Source organism: Salvelinus sp. IW2-2015, linkage group LG16 (genome assembly GCF_002910315.2).
Source record: "Salvelinus sp. IW2-2015 linkage group LG16, ASM291031v2, whole genome shotgun sequence".
NCBI classification, from domain to species: Eukaryota; Metazoa; Chordata; class Actinopteri; order Salmoniformes; family Salmonidae; genus Salvelinus; species Salvelinus sp. IW2-2015.
The window spans coordinates 35,486,524-35,500,715 of NC_036856.1; the positions used below are offsets into that span (position 1 = coordinate 35,486,524).

The 14,192-nt window shown below is 44.7% G+C and overlaps 1 protein-coding gene across 1 annotated transcript in view; it reads left to right on the plus strand.

Moving 5' to 3' along the window:
- jak1 (Janus kinase 1) overlaps nt 1-14,192 on the plus strand; it is an 83,663-nt gene that overhangs the window by 52,581 nt on the left and 16,890 nt on the right. The window contains 4 exon segments of the mRNA XM_024003647.2: nt 7,151-7,278; nt 8,852-8,987; nt 10,287-10,438; nt 10,660-10,810. Coding sequence (XP_023859415.1) covers nt 7,151-7,278; nt 8,852-8,987; nt 10,287-10,438; nt 10,660-10,810 — 567 coding nt within the window.

Here is a 14,192-nt window from a genome sequence, read left to right on the forward strand (position 1 = left end):
AGAGAAGGAGAGACAACCGAGATGGAACAGGAGACGAGAGAAGAGAAGACGAACAGGTGGCAGAGAGAGGAAGAGAGGAGACCAGGAGAGAGAGAGATAACAGGAGAGAAGGGATAGAAGCAGACAGAGAGAGAGTGAGAGAAAACAGAGAGTACAGGAGAGAAGAGAGGAGACAGAGGAGAGAAGGAAGAGAGCGAGGACCAGGAAGAGAGGATGAGACGAGGAGAGAGACAGGAAATGAGGACAGGGAGAGATAGGAGAACCGAGATCAGAGAAGAGAAAGAGAGACGGAACAATGAGAGACAGGGTGGGGGCAGGAGGAGGAAGAATGGAGACAGGAGACGAGAGAGACCAAAGCAGAATGGAGGAGAAAGAGAGAGGAGAGACAGAGAAGGAGAGAAGATGGAAGATGGAGAGAGGGTGGGGCAGAGAGAGAGAAAGATGAGGAACCAGGAAGAAAAGACAAATGAGGAACAAGGAGAAAGAGAACCCAGAGGAGCCGAGAGAAATGAATTGAGAGAACAGCGGGGAAGGAATGGAGCGCGAAGCAGATCGAGGGGCGATTATCATGGTCTTGTATGTCTTTCCAATTCCTAATTAATTCCTCCCCAAGTTGATGTTCTCAAAACCAAGCTGCTTACCTGATTGCAGATTCAGTCTTCCCAGCCTGTGCAGGTCATTACAATTTTTGTTTCTGGTGTAACCTGATTGAAGCCAGGCTCCTATTGGTGCATGTGCCATAGTGAAGTTTGTGGAGACTGTGACTTGAGGTTTGCGACAGGGTCTTTTTATACTGATTAACAAGTTTCCAAACAGTCGCCATTAATACACGTAACGAGCTGGAGGACATAGGAGCCTCTTAAAAGAAGAAGTTACAGTCTGTGCACCAGAAAATCTTGCGTTTGTAGTACCAAATACTTATTTTCCACCATAATTTGCAAATAAATTCATAAAAAATCCTACAATGTGATTTTCTGGATTTTTTTCCCTCATTTTGTCTGTCATAGTTGAAGTGTACCTATGATGAAAATTACAGGCCTCTCTCATCTTTTTAAGTGGGAGAACTTGCACAATTGGTGGCTGACTAAATACTTTTTTGCCCACTGTAGGTAGGGGTAAAGTGACTAGGCAACAGGATAGATAATAGACAGTAGCAGCAGTATACTGTAAGTAGGGGTAAAGTGACTAGGCAACAGGATAGATAATAGACAGTAGCAGCAGTATACTGTAAGTAGGGGTAAAGTGACTAGGCAACATGATAGATAATAGACAGTAGCAGCAGTATACTGTAAGTAGGGGTAAAGTGACTTGGCAACAGGATAGATAATAGACAGTAGTAGCAGCTTATGTGATGGGTGTGAAAGTGTGTGGTGTCAGTAGGCATGTGTGCGCATGGTGTGTGTGTGTGTTGGGGTGTCAGTGTATGGGTGTGTGCATAGAGTCAGTGCAAGAGAGAGAGTGCAAAAATGGGGCTCAATGCAGGTAGTCCTGGTAGCCATTTGATAAGCTATTTAGCAGTCTTGTTTAGTAGTCTTATGGCTTGGTGATAGAAGCTGTTCAGGGTCCTGTTGGTTCCATACTGGTGCATGAGTACCGCTTGCCATGCGGTAGCAGAGAGAACAGTATGGCTTGAGTCTGACCATTTCTTGGGCCTTCCTCTGACACCGACTGGTATAGAGGTCCTGGATGGCAGGGAGCTCGGCCCTAGTGATGTACTTAGCTGTACTCACCACCTCGGTAGAACCTTGCGTTCGGGTGCCTTGCCGTTGCCGTACCAAGCGGTGATGCAAGCAGTCAAGATGCTCTCGATGGTGCAGTGGTAGAACTTTAGGCTGGCCTCCCGAGTGGCGCAGTGGTCTAAGGCTATGCTAAGATTCTGGGTTCGAGTCCAGGTTCTATCGCAGCCGGCCGCGAACGGGAGACCCATGGGGCGGCGCACAATTGGCCCAGCATCGTCCGGGTTAGGGTCTATCCCATCGTGCACTAGCGACTCCTGTGGTGGGCCGGGCGCAGTACACGCTGACACGGTCGCCAGGTGTACGGTGTTTCCTCCGACACATTGGTGCGGCTGGCTTCCAGGTTAAGTGGGCATTGTGTCAAAAAGCAGTGTGGCTTGGTTGGGTTGTGTTTCGGAGGACGAGCGGCTCTCGACCATCGCCTCTCCCGAGTCTGTACGGGAGTTGCAGCGATGACACAAGACTGTAACTACCAATTGGAAACCACGAAATTGGGGATAAAGAGGGGTAAAAATCAAATAAAATGAAGACCTTAAGGCTGCCTCATCATTGTCGGTGATCAGTCCTACCACAGCTGTGTCGTCAGCAAACTTCATAAAGGTGTTGGAGGCGTGCGCGGCCTTGAAGTCGTGCGTGAACAGGGAGTACGGGAAGGGACTAAGCACACACCCCTAAGGGGCACCTTTGTTGATGGTCAAAGTGGCGGATGTGTTGTTTCCTACCCTCACTGCCTGGGGTAGGCCCAGGATCCAGTTGCAGAGGGAGGTGTTCAGTCCCAGGGTCCTGAGAGCACTATGGTGTTGAATGCCGAGATGTAGTCAATGAACAGCATTCTTACATACTGTAGGTAGAGTGCATTTGGAAAGTATTCAGACCCCTTCACTTTTTCCACATTTTGTTAAGTTACACCCTTATTCTAAAAATGATTAAATAAATGTTTTTCCTCATCAATCTACACACAATACCCCTTGATGACAAAGCGAAAACAGGGTTTTAGTKATTTTTGCACAACCATCTCTGCAGCACTCCACCAATCAGGCCTTTATGGTAGAGTGGCTAGACATAAGCCCCTCAGTAAAAGACACATGACAGTCCGCTTGGATTTTGCCAAAAGGCACCTAAAGGACTGTTAGACCATGAGAAACAAGATTCTCTGATCTGAAACCAAGATTGTACTCTTTGGCCTGAATGCCAAGCATCACGTCTGGAGGAAACCTGGCACCATCCCTAAGGTGAAGCATGGTGGTGGCAGCATCTTGCTATGGGTATGTTTTTCAGCAGCAGGGACTGGGAGTCTAGTCAGGATCGAGGGAAAGATAAATCTGCTCCAGAATGCTCAGGACCTCAGACTGGGGTGAAGGTTCACCTCCAAACAGGACAACAACCCTAAGCACACAACCAAGACAACGCAGAAGTGGCTTCGGGACAAGTCTCTGAATGTTGAGTGAACCTTGAGTGGCCCAGCCAGAGCCCGGACTTGAACCCGATCAAACATCTCTGGAGCGACCTGAAAATATCTGTGCAGCGACTCTTCCCATCCAACCTGACAGAGCTTGAGAGGATCAGCAGAGAAGAATGGGAGAAACTCCCCAAACACAGGTGTGCCAAGCTTTAAGCGTCATACACAAGAAGACTCGATGCTGTAATCGCTGCCAAAGGTGCTTCAACAAAGAACTGAATAAAGGGTCTGAATACTTATGCAATGTTACTTTCATTTATTATTATTTWTTTTTTTGCAAAAAATTCTAAACTATTTTTGCTTTGTCATTAGGGGGTATAGTGTGTAGATTGATAAAGGGGATAAAAAAAAATACATTTTAGAATAAGGCTGTAACGTAACTAAATATGGAAAAAGTATTTCCGAATGCACTGTATTCCTTTTGTCCAGGTGGGTGAGGGCAGTGTGGAGTGCAATAGAAATTTWATCATCTGTGGATCTGTTGGGGCGGTATGCAAATTGGAGTTGGTCCAGGGTGTCTGTAATGATGGTGTTGATGTGAGCCATGACCCGGCTTTCAAAGCATTTCATGGCTATAGATGTGAGTGATACAGGGAAATAGTCATTTCGGCAGATTACCCTTGAGTACAGGCACTATTGTGGTCTGCTTTAAACAACTTGGTATTACAGACCTGGTCAGGGATAGGTTGAAGATGTCAGTGAAGACACATGCCAGCTGGTCAGCGCATGCCCTGAGTACGCGTCCTGGTTTTCTGTCTGGCCCTGCGACCTTGAGAATGTTTAAAGGTCTTACTCACATCGGGTATGGAGAGCGAGATCACACTTTTGTACGGAACAGCTGGTGCTCTCATGCATGGTTTAGTGTTGCTTGCCTCGAAGTGTGTATGTAAATGTGTATTGACTATCTAGCACAGGAGATTGGTGGTACCTTAATTGGGGAGGACAGGCTCATGGTAATGGTTTGAGCGGAATAGGTGGAATGGTATCAAACACATGGTTTGATGCCATTTCATTCACTCTATTCCAGCCATTGTTATGAGCCGTCCTTCCCTCAGCAGCTTCCACTGCCGTCCATGTCTAGGGTTGCACATTTCAGAGGTGGAAACTTTCCATGGGAAATAACGGGAATATATGGGAATTAACAGAAATATATGCAAATTAATATTAATACCATTTAAATGTAGATATTTTTTGCATTGGATATATTTACCATATCATATGGAGACAGATACATAAACCTTTTACCTCATAAGTAGACATAATTGCAAATTATTAAATCCTTCCAATAGAAATAAACGATTTAGTGAACTTTAATTAAATGAGTTGACTCTTCACATGGGATGATTACACTGAACAACAAAAGAAAGGGAATATTGAATGATCCCCAATGATCCACCGCATCTCCCAAAAACATACATCTGTAAAAGGATAGTCTAGAAACTAAAGCTTTGGTTGTCTTCCTCTCAGGCTTCCATGTCTTCTCCCTGGACCCCCTCAATGTCCACCTCTTGAACATCAGACTCTGAAGCCTCATCTTCACTGTCACTTTCCAACCCTGTTGAGGATGGCTCGTTGTCAGGCTCAAAAAACCTCAAATTTGCCTGGATGGCCACCAATTTTTCAACCTTTGTATTGGTCAGCCTGTTGCGCGCTTTGATGTATGTTCCCAAACAAGGACCAGTTGCGCTCTGAGGCGGCTGATGTTGGTGGGATTTAGAGGATGATGGAGGCAACAGGGGAAAGAGCCTCAGATCCACAAAGTCCCTTCCAGCAGGTGGCTGATGAGATATATTTGCACGACTGCCATATTGCATCTCCTTCCCAAAGCCCTTGCTTGGAAGTGTACTTCGCCAGACTGCCAAGAACCTTGCCCTCATCCAGGCCAAGGTGGCGAGACACGGTAYTGATGACACCATAGGCCTTGTTGATCTCTGCACCAGACAGGATGCTCTTGCCAGCATACTTGGGGTCCAACATGTACGCTGCGGCGTGCATGGGCTTCAGGCAGAAGTCTTCACGCTTTTTGATGTATTTCAGAACTGCAGTTTCCTCTGCTTGAAGCAACAGTGAAGTGGGCAGGGCAGTACGGATTTCTTCTCTTACATCTGCAAGCAGAGTCTGAACATCAGACAGGATGGCATCGTCTCCCTCAATCCGTGCAATGACTACTGCTATAGGTTTCAGGAGTTTCAGGCTGCTTACCACTCTCTCCCAAAATACATCATCCACGAGGATCCTCTTGATGGGGCTGTCCATATCGGCAGACTGTGATATGGCCATTTCTTGGAGAGACACCTTCCCCTCCAGGAGACTGTCAAACATGATGACAACACCACCCCAACAGGTGTTGCTGGGCAGCTTAAATGTGGTGCTCTTATTCTTCTCACTTTGCTTGGTGAGGTAGATTGCTGCTATAACTTGATGACCCTTTACATACCTAACCATTTCCTTTGCTCTCTTGTAGAGTGTATCCATTGTTTTCAGTGCCATGATGTCCTTGAGGAGCAGATTCAATGCATGACCAGCACAGCCAATGGGTGTGATGTGAGGGTAGGACTCCTCCACTTTAGACCAAGCAGCCTTCATGTTCGCAGCATTGTCTGTCACCAGTGCAAATACCTTCWGTGGTCCAAGGTCATTGATGACTGCCTTCAGCTCATCTGCAATGTAGAAACTGGTGTGTCTGTGTATTGTTAAGCACATTTCTACTCCTGAATACTGGTTGAAGGGTGGAGATGATGTAGTTAATTATTCCTTGCCCAAGAACATTCAACCACCCATCAGAAATGATTGCAATACAGTCTGCTTTCTCTATGATTTGCTTGACCTTCACTTGAACTCTGCATCCAGCAAATGAGTAGATCAAGCATGTCTGGTTGGAGGGGTGTATGCTGGGTGAAGAACATTCAGAAATCTCTTCKAATACACATTGCCAGTGAGCATCAGAGGTGAACCAGTTGCATACACTACTCGAGCAAGACATTCATCACCATTTATCTGACTATGTTCCTCCATTGAGTCAAAAAWACGTCTGATTCCAGGAGGACCATGAGCTGTTGCCGATAAGGTGTCTGATTCATCATAGAAGTAGAGGGACTTTTGTCAGAGGTTGCTTGTTTTGTGAGCGCTGAGGGAACTTTATGCACTTGGCCAGATGATTATGCATCTTTGTTGCATTCTTCACATATGATTTGGCAAATGTACACAGATTTTCCTTCTACATTAGCTGCAGTGAAATGTCTCCACACATCAGATAGTTCCTGTGGCATTTTCCTGTAAATATCAGGYAAAAAAACAAATACAATTCCATGTACAGATAAATAGTTAAGCAGTTAGATTAAACAACTCCTTTGTAAGATACATTTTTTTTAATGAAACATGTATGGAAACAGGTGAATTAACACTCCTCAGTTAGCAGGCTCAAGCAAGCTAAAACCCACATTGTAGCAAAAACTAACTAGCAGAAATTGTTAAGTTAGAAATTATTTAAACACACTTTTCTGTAGGCTCTATTTACTAGTTAACAAAAAATCATGTATGTCATATAAAATATTTTCACCCCACCCAGTATTGTAATCAGATCTTACCAGAAAACATGTAGTCCTTGGCTCAGACAGTGTAGTAGTGTGGGCTCAATAGCATCTCATTAGTGTGCAATATCTTGAGAATCAGCTGTACATGTGATGGAAGAGTGCACTGCAAGAATGCACAGTGCATGCAGAGGATTGCAATTACATTGAATTGGGGATAGTTTAACCAAAATATGCTACAAGACCTAGAATTGCCTTATGAGTATCCCACAAAAAGGTTCACGGTTATAAGCTAACTTTTTTTGATGAATTTATGCTAAATTCCCCAAATTCCTGGGCTTGACTTCCCATGGAAAAATTCCGGAAATGTACCGGAAAGTTTCCGACCCTTTGCAACCCTATCCATGTCTCTCTCTCTCTCCCAGATATCATGGTGGAGGAGTTTGTCCAGTTAGGTCCGTTGGATGTGTTCATGCGGAGACAATGCAGTCCTCTCAGTACACCATGGAAGTTCCAGGTGGCCAAACAACTGGCCAGCGCTCTCAGCTACCTGGTAAGAAAAACACACTCTGAAATGTCTTCAACCTCTTTGTTATAGCAAGCCTAAATAAGTTCAGGAGTAAAAATGTGCTTAACAAGTCACATAATAATTGCATGGACTCTGTGTTTAACATATATTTTTTTTATGACTACCTCATCTCTGTACCCCACACATACACTCATCTGTAAGGTCCCTCAGTTCGAGTTGTGAATTTCAAACACAGATTCAACCATTAAGTCCAGGGAGGTTTTCCAATGCCTCCCAAATAAGGGCACCTATTGGTAGACGTTGGAAAAAAAGCAGACACTGAATATCCCTTTGAACATGGTGAAGTTATTAATTACACTTTGGATGGTGTATCAAAACACCCAGTCACTACAAAGATACAGGCGTCCTTCCTAACTCAGTTGCCAGAGAGGAAGAAAACCACTCAGTGATTTCACCATGAAGCCATGCCAGCAGCATACCACCTGCATACCACTGCTGGCTTGCTTCTGAAGCTAAGCAGGGTTGGTCCTGGTCAGTCCCTGGATGGGAGACCAGGTGCTGCTGGAAGTGGTGTTGGAGGGCCAGTAGGAGGCACTCTTTCCTCTGGTCTAAACAAAGATCCCAATGCCCCAGGGCAGTGATTGGGGACACTGCTCTGTGTAGGGTGCCGTCTTTCGGATGGGACGTTAACGGGTGTCCTGACTCTCTGAGGTCATTAAAGATCCATGGCACTTAGTCGTAAGAGTAGGGGTGTTAACCCCGGTGTCCTGGCTAAATTCCCAATCTGGCCCTCAACCATCACGGTCACCTAATAATCCCCAGTTTACAATTGGCTCATTCATCCCCCTCCTCTCCCCTGTAACTATTCCCCAGGTCGTTGCTGCAAATGAGAACGTGTTCTCAGTCAACTTACCTGGTAAAATAACGGTAAAATAAAAAAWAAWWAAAAAAATGGTGGCTTTAAAAAAGTTAGAGCTGAATGGCTGTGATAGGAGAAAACTGAGGATGGATCCACAACATTACTTCACAATACTAACCTGAATGACAAAGTGAAAAGAAGGAAGCCTGAACAGAATAAAAATATTCCAAAACATGCATCCTGTTTGCAATAAGGCACTAAAGTAAAACTGTAAAGAAATTGTTAAAGAAATATCCTGAATACAAAGCGTTATGTTTGGGGTAAATCCAACACAACACATCACTGAGTACCACTCTTCATATTTTCAAGCATGGTGGTGGGTGCATCAMGTTATGGATTTGCTTMTCATTGGCAAGGATAATAAGCGGAATGGAGCTAAGCACAGGCAAAATCCGAGAGGAAAATCTGGTTGTCTGCTTTCCAACAGACATTGGGAGACAATTTCACCTTTCAGCAGGGCAATAACCTAAAACACAAGCCAAGTATACACTGGAGTTGCTTACCAAGGCAACATTAAATGTTCCTGAGTGGCTTAGTTACAGTTTTGACTTAAATCGTCTTGAAAATCTATGGCAACAACCAACTAGACAAAGCTTGAAGAATTTATTTAAGAATAATGTGCAAATATTGTACAATCCAGGTGTGCAAAGCTCTTAGAGACTATCTCTGTCTGTGTAGGAGGATAAGAAGCTAGTGCATGGCTTTGTGTGTACCAAGAACATCCTGCTAGCCAGAGACGGAGTGGACAGTGAGGGAGGACCCTTCATCAAACTCAGCGACCCCGGCATACCCATCACTGTGTTGACCAGAGAGGGTAAGACTTCATTGAATCATTTTGTTTGGCAAATGATGCACATTGAGTGCAAGACAACCATCATGTTCCATTTCCATTTGTGTTGTTATCCAGAGCAGCGTATCTTATTTTGCAGATGTGTAGGGATCCACTTTGAGTTCAGATAGGACAAAGGCTCAATTTGAGATTGTAGAATTTATTGTACAGTATGTTGAGGTCTGAAAGGTTTGTGGCCCAGGAGAATGTTTTTGGGAACAAGACTATACAAGGGCATAGCTCACATTCCATATTTCCCCCCAATGGCATATTTATGTTTGGTAAACATTTACTGTGTTTGTGGCTGAGTGAAGACAGTTAAACAGACCAAACAGTGTTAATGTCCACTGGGACCACTGGATCTGACAGATGGGAACACTCTCCCTCCCTCCCTCTCTTTGTTACTGGCATGGTAGGGCTGTGGATTCCTGTCAGCTGGAAGTGACGTCAGGGCTTGTGGGAAGAACTTGGAGACAGTCAGAGAGAGGGGGTTAGAGATGGAGACAGTCAGAGAGAGGGGGTTAGAGATGGAGACCGTCAGTTAGAGGGGGTTGGAGAGGAGACAGTCAGAGAGAGGGGGTTTAGGATGGGAGAGGGGGGGTTAGAGGATGGAGAGAGGGGGTTTGAGATGGAGACAGTCGAGAGGGGGGTTAGAGATGGAGATATGGGGTTAGAGTGGAGACAGTCAGAGAGAGAGGGTTAGAGATGGAGAGAGGGGGTTATAATGAGAGAGGGGGTTATAATGGAGAGGGGGGTTAGAGATGGAGAGACGAGGTTAGAGATGGAGACGGTTAGAGATGGAGACAGTCAGAGAGAGAGGGTTTAGAGATGGAAGACAGTCAGAGAGAGAGGGTTAGAGATGGAGAGAGGGGTATAGATGGATGAGAGGGGTTAGAGATGGATAGCAGCAGGAGAGGGTTAGAGATGGAGACAGTCGAGAGAGAGAGGGTTACTGTATGTAATACAGTAAGGTGTCAGTGAGGAAAGACAGGACTACAGACATATTAAAATGACAAAGTCCTTCCCAAACAGATGAGGGTTCATTATCGTGTGTTCACTACAATAGTGTTTTGGTTCTGCACCGCATGTGACTGTTTGTTTGTGTTTATGACTAAATGTTTGTACTGGTTTACATACCATTGTGTGTGGTGTGGTGTGTGTTGTGTGTGTGTGTGTGTGTGTGTGTGTGTGTGTGTGTGTGGTGTTGTGTGTGTTGTGTGTGGTGGTGTGTGTGTGTGTGTGTGGTGTGTGTGATGTGTCACACGTAGTGTCAACACTGCCCAGAGTGTGTGGACCGGATCCCCTGGATTGCTCCAGAGTGTGTGAAGGACTCTGCCAACCTGAGTGTAGCGGCTGATAAATGGGGCTTCGGCACAACACTGTGGGAGATCTGCTATGACGGAGAAGTGCCTCTCAAAGACAAGAAACTCACAGAGGTATATACTATATACACACACGCACACCTTAATCCACTTTATCCTACATCCTCACACATATCTATGCCATGTATTGCCAGTTTGGACACAAAGTATCGGATACCCTTAAGCTACTCTCTCTCTCTTTCCCCACTCTCTCCCCGTCCCCCCTCTCGCCCCCCTGTCCCTACCCCTCCCTCTCTCTCTCCCTCACCTCCCTCCCTCTCTCTCTCCCTGAGCAGAAAGAGAGGTTCTATGCAGCAGAGTGTCAGTTAGCTACTCCAGACTGCAAAGAGCTGGCTGAACTGATGACCCATTGTATGACCTTCGACCCCCGCAAACGCCCGTTCTTCAGGGCCATCGTCAGAGACATAGACACCCTGGAGGAACAGAGTACGTGTGTGTGTGTCAGTGAGCAGTAGCAGTGCATGGGTAAAATCACTGGGGAAGTGAGAAAAAAAAAACATGCTGACTCACCCTACTTGTAGAGAAACACCAATGACAACCTCCTCGTTCATGTTGCCGAAACATTTAGCTTTTGTTGTCCTAAGCTACCTGGCTAAAATGCTTGCTAGCTATCCTAACTTCCTTTCATTACCTGGCAACGATGCGCCAGGCCAGCTAGTTAATATTAGTCTAAATAACTAGCTAGCTTCATTGAACTTCCATCCTCTCAGGCCAGGGGCACAATTATGGTTGGATCATTGGCCAGAATGAAGTAAAACCAAATCGTTATCTCCATCCATGGCTAATTGAAGAAAGGGACAATTGTCACTAGCTAGCTAGCCACCGGAGGACCACAACACAAGGAGATGCAACAATTATATATTTTTTTGTAAATTACGTTTTGCTTTTGGTGTGAATCCAAACTGGCTTCCCTTGAGACTTTTTTTTTTTTTTGGCACGCCAGGACCATTCACAGTTTAGCTCAATGCTGATTGGCTAATATTATTTAAAAAATGTAAGTAAGGGAGGCCAAATGCTCGCTGGCTTCTCTTGCATTCAATGCTACGGGCGGCAACGATGTCATTCCCTTTTTGCCCAGACAGCATCAGAWAGATGGCCTACATATACTGAGAAAGAGGGCCGCTGTTGTGTTCGCTCGGATGCTTTCTCCAGTGAGATACATTAACTTCTCTGGGAAATGTGGGACGCTAACGTCCCACTTGGCCAAAAGCCAGTAAAAATGCAGAGCGCCAAATTCAAAATAAATTACTATAAAAATCAAACTTTCATGAAATCACACATGAAAGACACCAACTTAAAGCTATACTTGTTGTGAATCGAGCCAACATGTCTGATTTCAAAAAGGATTTACGGCGAAAGCACATCAAACGATTATGTTAGGTCAGTACATAGCCACAGAAAAACACAGCCATTTTTCCAGCCAAAGAGAGGAGTAACAAAAAGCAGAAATAGAGATAAAATGAATCACTAACCTTTGATGATCTTCATCAGATGACACTCATAGGACTTCATGTTACACAATACATGTATGTTTTGTTCGGTAAAGTTCATATTTATATCCAAAATCTGAGTTTAGGCGGGAAGCTACTGTCTCACTTAGCCAAAAGCCAGAGAAATGCAGCGCGCCATATTCAATAAGTTTACTATAAAAATCTGAACTTTCATTAATCACAGATGAAAGATACCAAATTAAAAGCTACACGGTTGTGATCCAGCCAATGTCAGAATTCAAATAGGCTTTTCGGCGAAAGCAACGATGCTATTATCTGAGGATAGCACCATAGTAAACAGAGAGAGAAGCATATTTCAACCCTGCAGGCGCGACACAAAAACGCAGAAATAAAAATTATTCATGCCTTACCTTTGACGAGCTTCTGTTGTGGCATCCAATATGTCCCATAACATCACAAATGGTCCTTTTTGTAATTCCGTTCGATATATATCCCAAAATGTCAATTTTATTTGGCGCGTTTGATCCATGAAAAACACCGGTTCCAATTGTGAACGTGACTAAAAATATCTCAAAAGTTACCAGTAAACTTTGCCAAAACATTTCAAAACTACTTTTGTAATACACTTTAGGTAATTTTTTACGTAAATAATCGATAAATTGAAGACGCGGAAGATCTGTTTTCAATACAGGATTAAAACAAACTGTAGTTAGCCTTCTGGTCATGCGCCTCTAACAAACAGGACACAACAAGTGACCCTGATTCAAATGGCGCGTACTTCTTCATTACCCAATGGAAAAACCTCAACCAATTTTCTAAAGACTGTTGACATCCAGTGGAAGCGGTAGGAACTACAAGAAGGTCAATTAAAATCTGTATTCCCAATGAAAATCCATTGAAAAGAGAGTGACCTCAACAATCAACAAAAAATGCGGAATGGTTTGTCCTCGGGTTTTCGCCTGCTAATAAGTTCTGTTAACTCTCAGACATATTCAAACAGTTTTTAGAACTTCAGAGTGTTTTCTATCCAAATTTACTAACAATATGCATATCTTATCTTCTGGGATGAGTAGCTGGCAGTTTAATTTGGGTATGCTTTTCATCCAAACGTGAAAATGCTGCCCCCTATTTAGAGAAGTTAAGCCTCTTTCGAATTGAAGGAAATTATGAAACAGAGAGAGATGGCAGCTTGTTATCAGCGCTAGCTAGAGAGAGAGATTGCAAGAGTGTGTGATGAGTGTTGTGGAGTTCACTGGGTTCAGCTCCACAGCTCCCCCTAAACTGGGCCCCATGGATATAATATTCCTAATACTCCCACATGGTGGCTAGAATGAGGTACTGCTGTCATGTCGCAGTTAGACATCCATCATACTGGTGCTGTTGCTTAGCTGAATAAACCCACTGTGTATGTTGTCAGTGTTGTAACAGTGTGTATGTTTGTCAGTGTGCAACAATGTGTGTGTATGTTTTGAGAGTGTGTGGTGTGTATTGTCAGTGTGTACAGTGTGTCATCCCTCCATCAGACGCCCTCTATCAAGCCTGTACCACTCTGGAGGTCGACCCACTGTGTTCGAGAAGAGGTTCCTCAAGAAGATTCGAGATTTAGGAGAGGTAACACACGTGTGTGTTTGACCATGCCAGAGACCGTGTGCATATGCAAGTAATGTTAATGTTTATGTGAGTATATGTGATAGTGTGTGTGTGTGTGGTGTGTGTGTGTGTGTGGTGTGTGTGTGTGTGTGTGTGTGTGTGTGTGTGTGTGTGTGTGTGTGTGTGTGTGTGTGTGTGTGTTGTGTGTGTGTGTGTGTAGGGTCACTTTGGCAAGGTGGAGCTGTGTCGGTATGACCCAGAGGGGACCGGACAGGGGAGCTGGTAGCAGTGAAGAGTTTAAAGCCAGAGAACAGAGAGGAACAGAGCAGCAACCTCTGGTGTGAGATAGGAATCCTTAAAGAACTTTAGCCACCACAACATTGTCAAGTACAAAGGCATCTGTCAGGAGGAGGGTGAGCAGAGTATACGCACACACGCACACACACGTATACACACACACACCACTCTGAACACACACTTCTGCTTTGCCTCACTCCACCTCTCTATCTGTTTGTGTGCAGGCAGGCAGAGCCATCAACGTTGACTCATGGAGTAACCTGCTGCTGGCGAAGTCTGAAAGGAATACCTCCCTCGCAACAAACGCCGACGGCAGCCTGAAGACTCTGCTCAGATTAGGCTGTCCAGATCTGTCAGGTACTTTAACACTCAACGCACTAACTACCCTAACACTACCGTGCACCCTTAAACATACCCTAACACTAGACACGCTACTAACATACCCTAAACTATGCACCGCTACCTAACAT